The sequence below is a fragment of the Phyllostomus hastatus genome, unplaced genomic scaffold (assembly GCF_019186645.2).
Source record: "Phyllostomus hastatus isolate PE091 unplaced genomic scaffold, TTU_PhHast_1.1 phas_scaffold_1066, whole genome shotgun sequence".
Lineage (NCBI taxonomy): Eukaryota > Metazoa > Chordata > Mammalia > Chiroptera > Phyllostomidae > Phyllostomus > Phyllostomus hastatus.
In genome coordinates this window covers 26487470-26506444 of record NW_025334004.1, presented here as the reverse complement: position 1 = coordinate 26506444, position 18975 = coordinate 26487470, and the positions used below count along the sequence as shown (strand labels likewise).

The following is an 18975-nucleotide window of genomic DNA, read 5'->3' as shown; positions in this document are numbered from 1 at the left end:
TACTATAACGGCGAAGACTGGCGTCACTCTCATTCCACAGGTGAGATCATGTAAGCTGTAAAGGGTTAGGCACTCCCCCGGGTTGCGCGGCTCCTAAGTAGAGGAGCTGGAGTATGAACCCAGGCCCGGGCTCAGCAGCCGTGCTCTGTGTGCGCGGCTGGTGACTCGTGGTGTCCAGGCGATTGGGATGTCTTACCGCAGGATGGCTTTGCACTCATGTGAGCATTTGGGATGTTAATATCTTCTGAAAGAAGCGGAAAGATTGGGTGCGCACATAAAACGAGACATTTTTCAGAGCCAAAAGTAACTATTATATTTACTTAAGTTGCCAAAAAAGAAAAAGGAGGGGGAAAAAGAAACAGTTATATCTAGTGAAACTTACTAGAAATTTAAAAAAAAAAAACACTTTTAAAAGAGCTAAAAGCAAAGAAACATACAAGTGGAATTCTAGGATTTTATTTCTAGGAGGGAATTTTGGTCATCCAAGCCAACACTCTCGTGTTTTCAAGGAAGCGGACACTGCAGAGCTAAGCACCGTGTTCACCCAGAGCCGTGACCGCATTCCCTGACTTCCAGGCGGCGTGGTTTCTACGGTGCTCCGCCCTCTCCCTCAGAGCCTGCTCCGCGTGGCTGGGCAGTGGGAGGTGGTTGATGGTGAAGAGGCACGTTTGTACTTTTGGATGATTTATTTTAAGTGAAAATAACACAAGCTCAGCGGTTCATAGTAGTTTCTAGAAGAGAGGAATGTTCCTGTTTTCCCCTTTGGGACTTTAACTTGGAAGCGCTGGCTGTGTCCATGGTGGCCAACGGGAAGTCAGGAACTTGACATGGACACTGGTGGAAAGAGGAGGGTGGGTTTCTTTCTGCTCACTGACCTGTGGCTGTTCGAGGCCGTGGAGTGCGGGAACGCGGCGCCCAGGGGTCATGTACTCTCAAGGAGCCTCGGCGCTTGGAGGGAAACGCACCGAGCCGCCGCCATGGAGAGTGAGCAGGAGTGGCCCAGGGAGGGATGCTGTCAGTGCACAGGCCGCTGAGGGGGGAGGCTGGGGGAGGCTGGGTCTGGGTCGGGGCGTCTGGCGCCCCCGGAGCTGTGGTGCAGGGAAGATTGAAGTTTGGTGTCAAAGTGTTTCGTTTTCACATATCTCAGAGGCATTTGTGGAGACACATGATATCCTATTCAGGAAGGAGAGGCCATGGTTTTAGCATTTCTTAAATGAAATACTTTATTTCTGCTATCAAAATAAATAATAATGAAAATATTCCAGATGCAGGTACTGCGCTGTGCTAAATTCTGGGAGCCCAAGATGGAGATGTTCTCCATGCCCTCAAGGAATGTATATTCTAGTAGTAGGAAGATTCATATATAAATAAGTGCAATAAAATTTGACTTTTTTTAACCATAGGGCACTATTGCCCTAATATTACTGTGTGGAATTCTCTTGAGAACTTGTGAAAGTAGTGGCTATGTATAAATGTTTCCCATTTGAGGTGGGTCACTGCACAGCAGTGACACAGGCTGAGGGGTGGTCCCTGTGGGAGAGACACTGGGCTGGAAGCTGAGACGCACCCAGCCAGTAACACGTGCGCCGCCCTCAGCATGGAGCCCGAGAGGGCAGACACGCACACCCAGCTTGCTGCGGTGTGTCAGATCAGCGGGTGCGGAGGGGAGACGGGAATGCAGCGAGGGCGCAGGGCGGGGAGCAGTTAGTTGCCGGGCAGGGGTGAGGGGTGTCTGCGTAGGTGGAGAAGGTGACATTTGACACAAGACTTACAAGGATGACCAAGATTTTCCAATGGAAGCACATCAGAGGCACAGGGGATGCTAAGACAACAGTACATGTGGCCAGAGATCAGGAAGGACAACGTGGCCCACGCCGGGGCAGAGAAGACATTTTTGTGAAGGGGCCTGGATGCTATTCAGAAGGAGTAAGGAAGCGACACTGCCTTAAGCTGGGTGATGACATGGTATCTGCTTCAGAAAGCTGGAAGGCCAATTGGGAGATGGTTATAATCTTTCCAACAGGAGATCACGAAGCCCTGGAGAGGCACAGGAGGAGAAGCGAGAGTGCAGGGTTGGAGGCGTTGAAGCTGGCGAGCGAGGGCTCTATCAGGGCGACTAAGGGGTGGTCGGCCTGAAGGAGGCCGGGCGGGAGTGAGGAGCTTGTTTTTAGACACGATGGAAATTGAAGATCCACATTGTCAGTGTGAAGAGAACTAGCAAGCAGTTGGAGCTGTAGATCTTGATACAGGTGAGCGAGCGGTCAGATGCTTTACATTGTGTGGGGGTACAGAGCAGCTTGTAAGAATTAATTGAAGCCCTGGAACTGCGTTACTGAGAGAATGAGGAAGAAGAAAAGGCCTGTCACGGAACCCCCAGGATCACTCCAGTTAAGGGCCACAAAGAGGAGGTGAGGGGCTTCAGAGGATATTGAAGATGGGTACTTGGGGAGATAGCTTTAAGAAGGAGGATGTAGTTAACATAGAGATGATCGAGCCGGATGACGGATGGTGTCACCTGTGACTGCGGAGGGTTAGGGTTAGAAAGATGGCGCACGTGGGGGCGACTGATACTATGTTTTAGGGGAGAGAGGAAGTACTAACCTAAGAAGAAACCAGTTTGAGGGAAGGGGCTGAGTCCTCCCATCCAGCGTCTGGTCCAGAGTGCGGGGGAGAAGCCGCGTGCAGAGTGAGAGAGGGGAAGAGAGCGGGGAGACATGTTGGAGAGAGCGGCCCCCCCGGTAGCCCGCGAGCAGATGGGGTTGTGACGAGCAGGGTGGCGGGATGAGTTCACCAGGGGGGAGAGAGCTTGCTTTCTCGGAGGCGGTGAGGGGAGAGGACAGAGTACAGGAAGATGGCGCCTTTGGAGGTGGATAAGCGGAAGATTATAGAAGGGACACACACAGCCTTGGTTCTTCTCTTCCCTCTGCTCTTCTGCCTCGGCCTCCCGTGAAGTAGGGACAGACTTACAATCTGCTAGAAAGGGAGGAGGAGGCAGGGTTTGGGGTATTTGGAAAAACGGAAGAGACATGTAGGAGTTCCTTAGAGGAATGTGGGAACTTTGAAGGACAGAATTGCAAGTTTGAAAAACAGCTTTCAGTGAAACCAGCGGACTGAGTTACTTGATTTTCCCCAACATCGCTGAGACACCTAGCTGTTCAAGTAGCAGAAAGAAATGGGTGGGAAATGCCACAGCAAGAGAAGACGCAGGGAATGGAAGGCATTGCTTGGGTCGGTAGCTCACAGACTGGAGGACTGGAGCGTGCTCGCAATCAGCGGGCTGTCGGGCTCCACCCCGAGCTTCTCATTCAGAGATTTTTCATCTCTGACAAGTCCCCCAGGCACTACTGATGCTGCTGGGCCAGACTCGGACTTTGAGAACTCCTGGCTTCAGTTCAGTGAGAAAAGGGTAGCCGTGGGTTGCAGGCCGGAGAGGGAGAAAGAGAATCCAGGAAGGGACTGAAGGACTGAGGATGACTGTGGGGGTGTCAGGGTGTGGGGTTCCAAATGCAGACAGGGCAGGCTCAGGCTCACTGGCTACGAACACTTGGGATGCGTGGAAGGACAGAAACTCGCCTCTAGGAAGAATCCCGGAGTGTGAGGTCCGGAAGTGGAACGTCTGGTGACGTCTGTCACGGGGCCTGGTGCAGGCGCCCTCAGACTTGCAGTCTTCCAGGAGAGAAGGGGCTCGTGCCTGGGTGCAGTTCGGTGTCCTACGTCCTTATTTGAGAGAGTCTTGTTCTCCTTTCTCGTTTCTCCTCCCCTAAAATGAGTCAGCTGGACAAAACTGCATAGTCACGTAATCGATTCGCATTCCGGCACAACAGGCTCCGTTCACGAACTGGGACTGTTTGCAGACCAAAGCTGGTGCCCAGGCCACACTGGGAGGGGCACTGGCCTAGGGCATAGACTGCCAAGGTGGGGTGCAGTTAGAAGTCCCTGAATAGGAACGATGAAGGATGTTGGAAGGTGAGTCCAAGGTGTTATTTGGGACCATCTGGAGAAGAGTTCTGCAGATTTGCAAGGAAGGGTAATGTCTGGGACTGATAGGTGATCTCAGGACCGGAATGGAAAGAGGACAGGGCCACATGGCTTAGGGTGAGAGGCCCCAGGGGCCCCTGGATGGCGGTCTCAAGCTGCCTTTGAGAACAAGGAAATGTGTCATCCCATGAGATCCTTCAGTGGGTGAGAGATTTTGAGAAGGAACAGTCTTCATTTAACGTGGACATCAGTGACACCCTCACTGGTCTTTGTGTCTGTAATCTTTTGGGGCAGATTATGTGTGGGCATTTTTTCAAATTTAGACAGTATAAACTTTATCCCATTTTTGCTAACAGTAAAAATAGTCTAAGGAAAAAATGTATCGTATTTATCCGTGGTGGAGCGATAAATTGAAGCCTACAGACAGTTGTTTGTGATTCAGAAACTAACAGCCCATTTAATCTACTGAAGTAATAGTACTTTTTAAAAAATTTATTACTCAGTTACAGTTGTACAATTTTGTATTAGTGTCAGGTGTACAACATGGTGATTAGATACTTATATTAGGCTGGCCAAAAAGTCCGTTTAGTTTTTTCCATAAAAGACACATTTTTCCGATTTGATCACTCTCTGCTTCAACTGGTCTGCCTGACCGTGGGGCATTGTCTGGCGAGAAATCTCCAGTATGAAAGCTTCATAAACCACTTTGGACATGTTTGATCATTCGTTGTACCTTCTTTATTTTTGTTTCAGTTGTGTTTTCACCTTATGTGAAATAATAAGGGATAGTGTGCTGAAAATGTGTGTTTTCTTCCATCTTCAATATTAAAATGGCTACACAAATATTCACCAATTTTGATATTGTTTTTAAAATGCGTGCTGATATGACAGCTGCCACAGTACAATCAAACAAAATTGTTTTGAATGAAGTAAAAGACAGCCAAGTGCTACTAGAGCCACCTTATTGGAAAAACCAAATGAACGTTTTGGCCATCCCCAAACACTTGACCAGGTGGTCACCCCGGTCGGTCCGGCTCCCACCGGACCCCACACCCGTCATCACCATCACACTGTTACTGACTGTGCTCTCTGTGCCGCCCTTCCCGTCCGCATGGCTGTCTTTGTAACTGGCGTCCTGCGCCTCTCCATCCCTTCGCCTCCCCCCCCCTCCCGCCCCCAGCCCCCTCCCCCGTCCCGTGAGCGGCAGCCTGTTCTCGGTGTCTGTGCGTGTGTCTCCACGCTGTGTACGCGGGTGTTCTGAAAGTCTCGTTTCAACAGAGGCTCCAGGGGGATGGCGTTTCGCTCGGTGGCGGGTGCAGTCCAGCAGCCCACCGGCGGAAGGCCCGTCTGCGGGTCGTCTTGTATTGGATAAGGGAGGAGACGCCGGTTAACTGAAAATGTTAAAGGGTGTGCTAGATACGCCGTTGTTAGGGTAAAATTTTCTTGTGAGAAGCATGTATTAGACCATTAAAAAATTAATTTTTCTGTAGTAACTTTCACAAGCTAAACCTCAATTATTTAAGTCTAAGCGTCTTTCCATAAATACATGATGAATCCTACATGATTGGTAATTCCATGAAAGTTTTAATTATGCTTTTCTGAAGTATCTTTAGTAAATAAAAAGGTTTCCGTTGGAAAATAAAATCATTCTCATATATAATTTTCTTCCCATGCCTGATACTCAGCCGGGACCCCCGCAGTCGAAGGCTGGGAGAGGCGGTTGAGTGAAGGTGTCGGGCTGCGGGAGGGGCAGAGGGGAGGACGGACAGACATCAGTCCTGCTGTGACCTACCACCTACAGACTCGGTGACCTTGGCCAAGTCCGTGAGCCCAGGCCTCTGTTTCTCCTTTCAAACAGGAGAGCAGTGTTATTTAATAGCGTTGTAAGGATTAAATGAGCTTTCTTAGAGTGTCAGCCCAGGGTCTGTCACATAATTTCTGACTATTATCATTTACATGACTGTTGTTAGCTAGAGAGAGTATAGGCCTTGGAGTCACAAAAGCCTGGATTTATTTCATTTTTCTTAGTCTGAGAAGTTTATGCCCTTGGGTAAGCCATCGATGTCTCTGAGTTGCTGCCTTGTCAGTGAATGGTTTGGTGCCAGCTGCCGTGTAGTGTCCTCATGGGACTCAAGTGGCCTGAGTGTGTGATGTGTGTGGTGTGGCCCTGAGACAGGCGGTCTGAGTGTGGCCCTGAGACAGGCGGTCTGAGTGTGGCCCTGAGACAGGTGGCCTGAGTGTGCGATGTGTGTGGTGTGGCCCTGAGACTTAGTCTTTGCTAGCAAATTCTTGTTCGCCTTTCTCTCCTACTTTAAAGTTTTGGGTTTTCTTTCTTTCTAGTCGGGCCTTGAAAAGCGCATCGACCAGGCTGTGGACGAGTGGAATATTGAGAAGGCGGAGGAACTCAGCAACCAGCTGGCCACCCGAGACGTAAGTCGGGCTGATGACGCATTTTCTGTATTTCCAGATTTTCTAAAACGAACGCACATTCCTTTTGTGAGCCTAAGTAAGCTCAGCATTCAGATATTTGATCTAAGATTTTTCCTTTCAGCCCGTTTCCTTCTCTCATGTTCTGCCATTTATTTAAAAACATTTTTGTTTCTAAATTTTCCTTCTCTCATGTTCTGCCATTTATTTAAAAACATTTTTGTTTCTAAATTAAGTTTAAAACGTGCAGTGGAAATAATCCGTGGTTGATATTCCACCCTAGATTTTACATAATTCAGAGAGCTTTCTGCCCGGTATGATTGAAAGGCCAGCTCGCTCTCTCTGTTTGCATCTCTAACTCAGTTTGGCTCGCCCTCGGGGCGCAGTGCCTTTCTGACTCTTGCTCCCCAAAGTGCTTTTCCCTTCACGTTCCGCGCATTTCCCTCGGCCTTGAAGAGTGTTCAGACCGTCTTTTCTTTAACCTATAGTCTGTAGAAGAAAACTAACAGATACAAGACATGCTGAGTATTCTTTTTCCAAGTACGTAGACTTCTGGGAGACCTGACTCTCCCGCCCCTTCGGAGGGGAATGTTCCTCGCGTTGGGGCTCGCCGCTCAGGGTCCCTAGGCCAGGCCCCACGAACGGGGCTCGTGCTGGCGTGTGGTTTGTCATGGCTGCTGCTGTTTGTTCTTTCTGTTCTTCCTAGGACAGAAGTTCTACCGTAGGTTTCACTTTTAGCGTCTCTGCCTTCTGCATTTTATTCTTAAGCTGTGACTACTCCATGGTGTTCGATTTCAGGGAAACATCATCTGTATCAACTGCTGGCTGTATGTACTGTTCTTTCTTGCTCACCCGGAGGCGAGCATTTTTTCTGAGACTAGTGGTGAAATTACGATCTCAATGAATTTCTCTGCGGAATTATTATTTCGCACTTACATCATCAGATGTCAAAAATCTACCCTCGATGACTGTCGATGGCTGCTGGCCATAAGAACCTTGTGAGGTTTACATTTGTGTGTGGGGAAAAACAGGTCCAGAAGTGAGGCTTAGGGGTTCGGAAAGTTGTCTTTTTCCCCTGCCGCCTCAGTGACGCCCTGGGAGGAGGTGGGGTCACCGGTGGCCTGGTGGCGAGCCGCGGTGGCCCGTTAGCTCCACCTCGTCGGCCTCACCCTTGCTCGCGCAGGAGCCTTCCTCTCCCTGCCCTTTGAGCTGAGCTGCCGGTGAGAAGGTGCAGGCGCAGTGCCTGGGAGGCCTCCGGCGTGTGTGCCCGTCTTCGGAGGGTGTTTGGTTTCTGGTGGTGCGTTCCGGTGTGTCACACTGCCGATTCCGAAGAGGGAACTGGGGAACACAGGCGAGGTAGTTTCCACGGTAAGGGGTGTTTTCGGCCTCACTTTCTGACAGATGAGATTGCTCCAGAAATACATGATATTTTCAGCTTTTGTAAGGATAGCAAACATTATTCTCAAGTGCTCTTTTTACTTCCATACAAAAGTAATGCTTTGTTCTAGTACAAGAAATTAAATTTATTTAGTGTGGGGCTAAAGAATCCTGATGAAAAGAGAAACAATAATTTGGGTCCTATTCTTGTCTTTGTGGAAGTGGAAAGACATCTGGAAAGTGTTTGCTGCGCAGACACAGGCCCGGGGAGGACACCGATGCCGTGTTAATTAGGTGCCCGTGAAGAGTGACTAAGGGAACCAAGATGGAGTTCCCGAACGAACAGTGCAGTCTGGGGTTTCAGTTTTCGTGTTTATCGCTTCGGTGTCTCCTGCGCACCGCGGGGATGAGACGTGATTTTGTGAAGTACGTAGCTGCGAGTTTAGGGCCGGAACCCTTCGTGAATTAAATGTATGCGTGCATGGTGGGCGTCCTTTTGGAGCCAGGTATGTAGGTTTTTCATCAGGAGCCTTTCTTTTTTCAGGAAGCAGTGACTGGGACCAGCTGATAAAGCCTTTGCTCAGAGGCACAGACCCCAGAGTTCTTAAAGCCTTTTCTGACCGTAATAAGTGAAACTAATTTTTGATGTTTAACATTTATAAGTCTCTGAAACCAATAGGGCAGAATCGGTATGGAGAAAAATGAAGCCAGGAGTAGAACCATGTTTGAGGCTGGTCCTTAGAAACAGTTCCTCAAAAAGAAGCCCAAACAAGACCGTCGGTCCACTGCCGTGGGGACGCAGCCAGTGCGTGTTTTCCCAGAGCCCCGATCCCTGAAATTGACGACGGCGTTAAGGAGGCATGTAATCTGGTGTGGGGTGGCGGCGGCTCAAGTTCACGTGTCTGCAGCCTGGGTTGTGCTTTTATCTTTGTTATCTTTGGTTTTGCCCACGTAGTAATGTGGTTGCTTTGAAACTCCCTCTGGTTGATTAAATGCTTCTTTGTTGTTAATGGTCTTGGAAGAGAGACGAAGTGAAAAATATACTTGGGTTTGTGTCATGTTGATGAAATTGCTAAACAAGTTGCCTTTTAAAAAATACTATTACTCTTACACACACAACAGTCACACACAAAAGTACTTAAGCGTGTCTGTGGCTTGTCCCCCTCAGGCCGGAATTGGAGTACATTCCATTCATTGATAGCAATCTGTTTTCCTCTGGTACTTTTTATCATTTGCAGAGTATTACTATTCACATCCGAGGTACTGTAGTTATAATTCGCTGCCATCTTTGCTAAGGCCAAAGCCCTTCAATTTGAGCAGTGATAGAAAATGTTTTGTATTTTAAAGGTTTTGTCTGGGTTAACGAATGCGGGCCAAAGGCAGTGACTTCCGCTGCCGGTGCTGCTGGGCACGGTATTTTTTTAGAACCTAATTAAGGTCTCAAGTATAAATGGTTCTAAACAATTCCATGTTAATATTGCCTTTTTATAGATATAAAAATACTATATTGGCAGTATGAATTACACTAAGAATTTTAATTTTTATTAAATATATTAATAGACTGCACAAATGCTTGGATTCCAAAACATAGGTAAAGTCAATAATGTTGAAATAATAATTTGTTACTACTAAAATAACAAAGGTAGGATGGTTTTGTAAAAAAAAATACTGTTTGAATTGATTGAGTTATATTCTTAGCTAAATTAAGTGTTGTCTAAATTTGGGCAGGTTATTAATTTGTAGCATGAACTCTGTCTGTAGAGCAGTTTCCTAGAAAATCTGAAGGCGTTCTCATCGAGGGGGGGTGTGTATCCATCTGAAGAGGTAGTTGCTGCATTTTATGTCAACGTCTAAGAAGTGGTCCTTTGTCAGAAGTGCTGCGGGTGCCAGGGCAGGCCTCCAGCACGCCGTGCACTGCTGGGCTTCAGTTTCCCCGAGGATGCCGGCTGCAGTTTACCCCCTTTGTTTTATGTTGGGTGCTCGTTTTACCTGGGTGTGCACGCCATGCTGTCTTGATGGAGTGAGGGCTTGGCTTACTCGCCCCCTCCCCCCCATCCCAAACCCTTCCAAAACCCTTCCCAAATAATATGAGTTTGACAGGGTTAGCTATCAGAGTGCCTGGAGCGTGATCGTATCCAGAGTTCGGAGTTGAAACATTTGTTTAGATTTTTGGAGTGGAGGTGCCGCCAGACTTGGTGAATTCGAAGGCACGTTCCCCCGGGCAGCTGCAGAGCTCTCACTCGCAGGGGAGGCGTCTGCGCCGCGCACGGGGGGAAGCGGCACTGAGCGCGTGCGCGCTGGAGGAAGCCCGGTGGCGCTGAGCCCTCTGTTCTGTGGTCCAGAGAGCAGAGGCACCGCCTTCCGTCGTCCTGAGCGCTCTCTCCAGGTGGAAGCACCTTACCAACCACATTTCCAAGGTAAAACAGCTCAGGTGTGAAGCTGGACGCACATTCCTGTTAGCTGCTGGGAGAGTTTATCAGCAGAACCTGTAGCTTTGTGAAGGATGGCAGGTGCTTCTCATTTTCTTAATTATCGTGATTTCTAGCCCCTGAGGACTGTGTGAACAAAGTAAAAGTGCGTTAAATATTACTCATTTTTATATATTAAAAATGTAAAATTTCTCCATTTAGACATTTTATTTTTGTAGAAATGAGATTATTTTGTTAATCTGTACCAATAATGAAGAATACATTCTTTCATACAAAGTCATCTCATGCCTGCAAACTCGGGCAAAATACATTTTATGGCCTTCTTTGAAATTTTACTGCTCTATCCTATCCTTTTTCCAGTTAGTGTTGTTTAGGACCATTTTCTCTGTGGTGCATCTCACTGGTTACCCATGGGAAAGAACGCAGGATACTGGAGAGAGAAGAGCCTCACTCTTTCGATAGGTTTCTGCTGGTCAGCAGAGCGGTCAGCTCCCCGGGCCAGCGGGCGCTCTCTCCTGCTACCAGAGGGTGTGTGTCCGTCAGGGACCCCCTGGAACGGACGCACTTTCGGGATAACTGGTCATTCCTCGGTGGCTTCTTAATGTAAACGCTCCTCTGTGTATGGTTTTGTATCCTGTACGCAGTCCAGTTATTTCATGTAGGTGAGCAGTTAGAACAGTGTATGGAAAAGAAGCTACTCCTTTGCAGGTAAGGGATGGCTTCACTGAATTCCTTTACATCGAGGTTCAAGATAGGTTCCTTCCCACAAAACATGGTGTGCAGCCCTGCAGTTGGAGCATTTTAACATGAGAAAAATAAGAATGGCACCAGGTGGTGGGTTTTTCTCGCGGGTTTTTAGGTGGGCTTGCTAAGATCTCATGGCATGGAGGATGTTTTCTCTTAACCTTTGGGCTCTGAGTGGATGATCACCTAGAATGGCGTTCCTTGTGCTCTGCTCTAGTTATGTTTATCTGTGCTTTTAACAAACCTTAAAAAAAGATTTCAGATGTTACAAGTCTAATTAAAGAGACAGACAAAGCGTAGTTTATACTGTAGATTTTTTCTGCAGTTCAATTAATCAGCATGTTTTCTCTTTTAATTAAAACCATTTTAGTAAATTAAAGCCCACAGCAAAACACATATATAATTTGTTTGTAATTAGCTCTTAATTGGTGGTAGTTGAAGCTTAGCACCCTCGGTTTCTTTCTTCATGATTGCCATTTTATTAGCAGCCAGTCATTAATTAATCTTTTTCTAATTAGCTTATAAAACTGTTGATGGCACATTATTGTAAATGTGATTTTAAGTTCAAAGCTTGTTAATAAGCTTTCTTACTTAGAAGAACAGAGATAAAGAAATTGCTGAAAACAGTACTACAGTTCTTTAAAAAAGCTGTCTTTCTTATGGGGACTATGTAAAGCATCTAACAGCTTATGGTTAATTTTTTAATGCTTCATTCTCCTTATGAATGGAATAAGTTGTTTAAATATAAATGTGTATATGCAGGAGTAATTTCAACAGTATAACATCTTTTCTCCCTCCTTTGGAGTACTGTAATCTACTTATAATTTGAAGCCTTAATAGTCATCATTAAAACAGGTGTTATATAAACTATTGCACTATGAAATCGAAGTTGATTATATGAATCAAAGTATATCTTCTCACATCTTATGGGCCAAATACATTTTTTAAGTAAATTGCAAGGTGAATTTTATATACCCCCCCCACACACAGACATACACATGATACACGATTTTGTGTATAAACAGATCTTTGTGGCGTGTTTTAAAAATAGGATTTGTTGGCTTCGACTTTGAAATAAAAACCATTCATTCAGGTTTAGCTGACAGGAAGTTGTAGGTGCAAGTGATGGGGGTCGGCGCAGTTGTGCACGCCCACAGATCCGTGTGGCACACAAACATGCACACCTGTGCACGCACGTTTTGAGATGACAGTGAAATCAGGCTGTTTTCTGTAATAGAAAACGATCTGATTCAGAGTCAGAGCTGAAATGACTGGATATGGCATGGCTTATGGCTGAGCTCCGGCCCCTCAGGTGTGACGGGGAGGGGCAGGTAGCGATCCAGACGCAGAAGTCCCGAATTCACCAAAGCACATACCGCATTCATTCAGTTGTGGTTTGAGTGAGGCACACAAGCCACACCATGCTCTTTACTGAAATTAACTGCCAGTTTTGTAAAACTCTTTAACTGCATGACGTTCTGAGCTGTTTATCAATATTAGTGCGAAGTTTTGAAAGTTGTATATAAAAAAGCATTATCAGTCATTGGAAGTGGTTTTATTCCCCCCCCCCCCCCCCCATTTGCTTTTTGAACTTTGCATGTTATTTCAACTTCGGCTGTTTCTTTGCATGTTTTTAAGGCGGGGTTTTAGGATGCTACACTAGAAAGGGATAGCTGACAAGGAAAAAATTAAAAATTGGATAAAAAGTAAATGAATAATGTCATATTACCAAAAAGATGAGAGGCTAATTTGTGCCGACTTTTTGCTAATTTTGTTCAAGCCTCAAAATGAGGAGCTGTCACCCGGTCTGTGTAGCGCCGATGACAGTGCCAATGATCCATGAAATGAGCTGCCGCTGGCTTTGTTCTGATAAGAATGAGCAAATCTGCACAGGGTTCGGCTCCCAGAATCTCATTTTCATACTTGCATGCAGGCTAAAAGAAATAAGCTGTTTGCAGACTTGATTAATCAGACATTGGAGGGGTTTTTGTCTCTTTGATCTCTTTCGTCTCCTAGGTAACTTGCTTGACATTAATGTTGAGCTTGAGTAAAGACAATCAGGAATTGTCGACCAAACTGATATAAAAATTAAAGACCTTGACACTTTAAGTACTCCAGTAATGGTTCCGCTTTACTTCAGAAAACATCTGTTTTCATTTAATTAAAGAACAAAAGAGAATGGCATAAATATTTTTCATAGAAACCTATTATTCCATAAAAAGTTAAAGTATGATAATTGGTATTTTAAAGTAAGTGCCTTGAAAGTATTCAAAAGGGAGGAAAACTTTATAAATCTGTTACAAGCTAGTAGTTTTGAGATGAGTAAAATATTTTATGAAATGGATAAGAAGTTGACAGGCTAGATTAAGCTGTTTGAATCAGATGCTTCAAACGATTATCGGCGAACTTTACAATGGCAAGGTTTAGCAAGAAAAACTAACTTGATTTTGAAAGTTTGTCTTTTAAAAATCACTATGGTACACGATGTGCCATTATATCTATTTTACAACCCAGTGTGATTTACACATGCTAAACCTGTAAAATTGAAAGGAATTAAAAAAATGTCGCTGAGCATTTGCTTGAGGTTATGCAGCCGCTTTCACAAATCTTCCAAGTGGCTGTAAAGATGAATGCCTCTAGGGTCCAGCCGGGGCCCTGCTTCTCCAACCAGCTAAAGCCCTTATCTTAAATCCAAGCAAAGTACCATTAATCTTTTTGAAAGACCTTTTATGGCTTTTAATATATCCCAAATTAGAACATTTTACACCCTTGGTTCCTGAAATATGGTGATAAAAAGCCTTTAGAGCTTAATTTTCCTTACCGCTTGCTCTGACCAATTTGCAGTTCTTTGTGATAATGTTTAGACACCTTAATTAAAATGCAGCAAAATATTGGATGTTCTATATGGAAAATGCTGATACTTTGGCTACACATACAAGAAATTCTGTATGTATTTTTTACTCATTTTAAAAAATGTCTTCCCACATTGTGTTGCTGTGGTTATCTGATGACCCGAAACAGTTTTTTTATATAGAAACCATTGACCAAGCTTTTGTGATGTTTACTTGGGCATGAAGAAGCATTTTTCTTTCCACAGAAATGAATGGGGATTCCCGTTGGCCTATATTACTTGTTTGTAATACTGAAACATAGCGCGATACTCTTTTATCTCTGGACCCCGGGTTAGTCATCTGGCCTAGCAGAATGGTTTCTTCTCTCCTGTCTCTTGCATAGAAGATCTTACTCTTTCACATTTTCAAACAGTTCTACTTTGCAATTCTCCGCAAGAATAAGTGAAACATTTATTTTAAGGATTTGAAGGACACAGAATTGATAGGATTTTTCATCATCAGTGCAAGCTTAAAAGATTCTTCCTGTAAAATACATAGACCAGGCTTGTTTAATGTTTATCAGTTGAAGAACATTCCATTTAGCCTAATCCAAGGCAAAATACAGATGGAAAATAGAGCTTTTACATGAACAGATCTGTTTGAACGTATATTGCCTATGTACCCAATTATTATATTTACTAAGTCCACCAAATGGCACCCTCTCCTGTAAATATGTGTTTTGTACATTATAACGAATGGCTTTTTACAAGTTCATACCACGTCTTAGGGAACGTACGTGCTAAACCTTGGCTGTGACGCTGGTCGTGCTGGGTCTGGCGTTTGCAGTGCCGGGAAACGGGAAGCTTGCATCCTCAGAGCCTGTGACCGTGTTGAGACGAAGAGCCCGTTTAAGTCAAGCGACCACACGTTCAGACACATTGAGATGCTCCCTGGTTTCTCTGTCTCAACTTGAGGAAACCCATATTGGAAAATTTCAGAAAGTTAAAATGTAAGAAACATCTTAATTCACAACAGTTTTAGAAAATAACTTGGTCACATGGTTAGTGGTATGTGGCAAGTATGTTCAGGTCCTTTTGTTTCATACTCAAAGTGTAAGCTCAATTGAAATGTAAACTGAGTGGGATTTTGTTGTTTTTTTTAAATTGGCAAAGTTTGCGTTCGTTATTCATACAACACATAGGAACATAATTAAGTAGAAATGTGTGGTTCTCTGTTTTACCTTTTGGAAGTGGGGGCAGGGCAGAGACTTCATATTCAACAGAAATGTGGAGAGGCCCAGTTTACATCTTTTTTTTTTTTCTTTAAAGATTTTATTTGTTTTTAGAGCAAGGTGAAGGGAGGGAGAAACACAGGGAAAGAAACATCGATGTGAGAGAGAAACATTGATTGGGTGCCTCTGGTACCCACCCTGACCGGGGACGAACCCGCAACTTTCTGTGTGCGGGACAGTGCGCAGCCCACGGAGCCACAGCAGCCGGGCCCCAGGGTGCAACTTAAGCACAGGCAGCGAGCTGTGCTGCACAGCAGCAGGCTGCTCATTGGGCGCACTTCCTGCTCTCCCGGTCTGGTGTCCCCCAGGGCCCCGTGTTCCCAGCCGCCTTGCGTGTAGGTGGTGCCATGTAGTAGTTCTGGCCCGAGGGCTGTGAGCAGACGTGACCACTGTCACTTCTGGACTAAAGCTTTCAGGAGCCGGGTGAGACCCTCCGGCTGTGTCTTCCTCTGCCGTGGTGGACTCGGCTCGGAAGCCCCGTGTTGAGACGCCGGTACCACAAGGTGGTGGAGAGCCCTGCAGTCCGCTGCTGACTTGACGTGAAACGAGGATAGAAGTTCAGCTGGTGGGATTTGGGGATTCGTTTGATGCTGCAGTTCTGATGAGCCCCGCCCGGCAGGTGCTAGCCTGACTTTTCACTCAGGACACACAGATCCCCGGTGGATAGGAAACCCTCCCTACTGACAAAGCACACCACAGCATCCTCCCAGGGTTCCGTTCCTCTGGGGGGGGCGATGCCACAGCCCTTGTCGTGGCCCTTTTTTAGTAGTTGACTTAGATGAACTTTTAATTAACGAAGACCTGGAAATAAAAGGAGAACCAAGAGCCCAAGTGCAGTCTTAAAGCAGTGTAATGTCACCGGCAGCCCGTCTCCCCAGCCCCACACTGGAAACGGAGCCCTCTTGTCCGGGGCTCTGTCTCCGGGGCCTAGAGCGGTGTCCGGCAGAACAGTCCCTTGTGCCCTCACAGTGCTCGCTGAGTGCTCGTTACCCTTGTGCGGGAAGGCGACTCACGGCGGTGCGGGGCGTGGGGGGTTGAGAAGACACAGGTCGGCCTGCCTGCTCCGGCGGGCTCTCAGGTCTCAGCAGGTCACCTGTTCTTCAGTGGCCTTCCTGCTGCTGTTGAGCCTGGTGTAACTGTCAGGTCGCCTCCTTGCGTTCCATCCTTTATATAGACTCTTCCCGGATGGGAAAGTCAGATCTGGTCTTGCTCTCATTTAGAACCCCAGGCAGTGCTTGATTGCTACTCATTAGCTTCACTTTAAAGGACACTGTTCCCGCCGATGAGCCGGAAGAAGGTGGAGCACGCCGCAGCTCACTTGGCTTCTCTGCTTCCGCGCGCAGACTCTGTCTCCCCCTTGGCGAACAGATTCCTGAAACTCGAGCTTCAGTACGTTGGCTCCGAGTGGCTCCCAGTCCTTGTTTTCTCTCCCTTAAGTCTGCTGTCCGCTAACATGCATTAGGTTGAGTACAGGAATAGAAACGGTAAGGAACACCGGAAGGAGTTGTCTAGCCTTTGTTGTCTAGCCTGGGTTCTTAACAGATGACTTTGGAGCCATTGTGTAGACGGGTATCTTTAAAGCCAGAGCCCACTAAAACCGGGTCACCGTGCTTGTCCTGGAGACGCTTCCTAAGGAGGCGCACTGCAGCGGGGAGCTGGGCGGAGCGGCGTGGTAGCCGTGGAAGCCCACGAGCTGGAGAGATGCAGGAGAGATGCAGGAGAGATGCAGAAACAAAGAGGTCAAGTTAGAGAAGGCCTCGTAGGGTGGGAGAGGAGGAGGCGTCACTCTGATTGGACCTTCCGGGACTGGCGGGTGGGTGTCGGGAGGAGTAGGAACAGAGGGACCAGCGGAGGGAGGACTCGGGTACCGGGGTCCCGGTGCCCAACCTTTTCACCTCTGAGCATCCGTTGTATTTTTTTCTATCAGTGAATTAAAAGCTGTTGCTCATCATATAAAGTGCGCTTATGAAGGAGTAATTAGCTTTCCCATGTTTTATTAATCACATCTCTGACTGCCAGTCAGAGCTTCTGATCAGCATGAGATAACTGGTGTGACCATACCGAGTCGCTGTAATTCTAGCCCAGAGCAAAGGGACTGGATGTCTCTGTCGGTCCGTGCAGCCTTATCAGGGGCACATTCCTGCTCAGCCCGCTGAAGTGCCGAAATAGCCTGCAGATCTTCATCTCAGCCTGCGTGGACCCTCCAGGGGCCTCGGTGTGGGAAGGATTTCCATCCGGGAGACGGGCGCAGCCGGGGGGAAGGTCTGGGGGTGGGAAGTGGGGCACGGGCCGCATCCATGTCGCCCTGAGCTCCCACGGCACTGGAGGTTCACGGGGTCATGCACGCAGGAGTTCCTCATTTCCTGACACAGCTTCCGTGTCCCCCAGTGCTCAGGCGTTTGTATTCGTGCATTAGCTGGAATATTTATTTTTACTCTTTCTTCTGATTCTTAGCTTGGTGTAAAAATTGCCAAAGCAATCGCCTGCCATAACTTCGTAAAAGCCAAAAAGGAAGCTGAGAATTCACAGGTTGCTCGAAAGAAGAAGAAACTTGCATGGGGGTAAGTTTAAGGTTCTAGTGGTCATTCTCTGAACTTCACAGACACGAGCACACGCTGTGACACGTTTTGCGGATCCAGTTTGTGCTTCGTGGTTGCTCTTGGCGTTTGTGCTGAGCGTCCGGGAGACTGTAGACACGGGCATTTCTTTATCCTGCCTGGTGTGCGTTTTGTGATCGATGGAGTCTGTGAAAATTTAAGTTTGTTTTGCTTTGGCACTTCGTAAACATGCAGCTGTAGTAAAAATATTTTAGAGATAAATGGAGATATTTGTGTCCTTTGTTTCAGGTTTGAGGCGAAGAAGAGATGGGAAACCAAGAGCAACATGGGGTACATGTGACCTGCCGCGTCCTTCCAGACGTCTGTCTTTCCTGGGGTTGTGCTCGAGTCTGCAGTTGCTCGGCTGGCCGAAAAGACACTCCTGCCTGTGTTAAATATGTCAGAAAATTGGTAGAAGTAGGACAACAAGCATAAAATCCGGGGGTTGATTATCAGTCTTTTTCTAGAGTTCATTCTATTGAAGTGAGTGGGATGGAACGTTCTGGTGGGTAGTTGTGCGGGGACTTGGAGCATACACACGGGGAAAGGGTCGGGGTTTGTTTATTTGTTCACAGGGACCTACGTTATACAGTCGGTTTTACTTTCCATCCATCTGGCACAGCGTAGCCAGTGAGCTCCCTGTGCCTTCTTACCTGTACTCAGTGTAACTGCACTTTTCCGGAATTGTGTTTTTTAAGATTGGCATTTGTTTATAATGGATTAGTCATAAATGTAAGAAAGTCTCAATGGATGCTGTTTTACAAACGACTGTATCGTAATGTTTTAGAAGCAATTATTGGTTCTTTATTGGATGCAGTAGAGTTGATACTTGACAGTCACGTAATAAAAGCAATTGGTTAGTTTTAGTGTACCTTCAGATAAAATATTGCAATAAAAAGACAGAATGTAGTGTTTGGAGGATGATTTAAATCCAGCTCTGCTTGGAAACGTTTTCCTAAATATCTCTGAGTTGTGTCATTCTTTAAATGATGAGCTGATTCTTAGACGAGAAAATGGTATAATTATATTAGAATGTTATTACTGAAGACAATACAACTTTGGACCTTCTAAGAATGTGGTTTGATTATTTTTACTCCTCCATTGCTCCTTGAAAGATTAAAGCATCAACCAGCCAAAGTTGGGGTTTGGTGCTGTGGGAAGTGGGTTTCATGAGAGGGGTGTGTCACCGTCCTGACTAGAAAGGGGTTTGAGACATCGTGTCACCAGCTGGTACCAAGACCGCAGCTGGATGCTTTGATTTTTTGGCAGGCCTTAGGTGTTTTAGCACCTCCCCACCAGGT

General features: G+C 46.5%; 1 protein-coding gene across 2 annotated transcripts in view; it reads left to right on the top strand.

Moving 5' to 3' along the window:
- Window positions 1–18745, top strand: part of FAM204A (family with sequence similarity 204 member A) — a 30793-nt gene extending 12048 nt beyond the window's left edge. For both annotated transcript variants that reach the window (XM_045854118.1, XM_045854116.1), the window contains exons 6-8: window positions 6319–6408; window positions 17532–17638; window positions 17924–18745. In XM_045854118.1, coding sequence (XP_045710074.1) covers window positions 6319–6408; window positions 17532–17638; window positions 17924–17975 — 249 coding nt within the window. In that variant the 3' untranslated portion in view covers window positions 17976–18745. The remainder of the gene's footprint in view (window positions 1–6318; window positions 6409–17531; window positions 17639–17923) is intronic.
- Window positions 18746–18975: the final 230 nt, after the last annotated feature.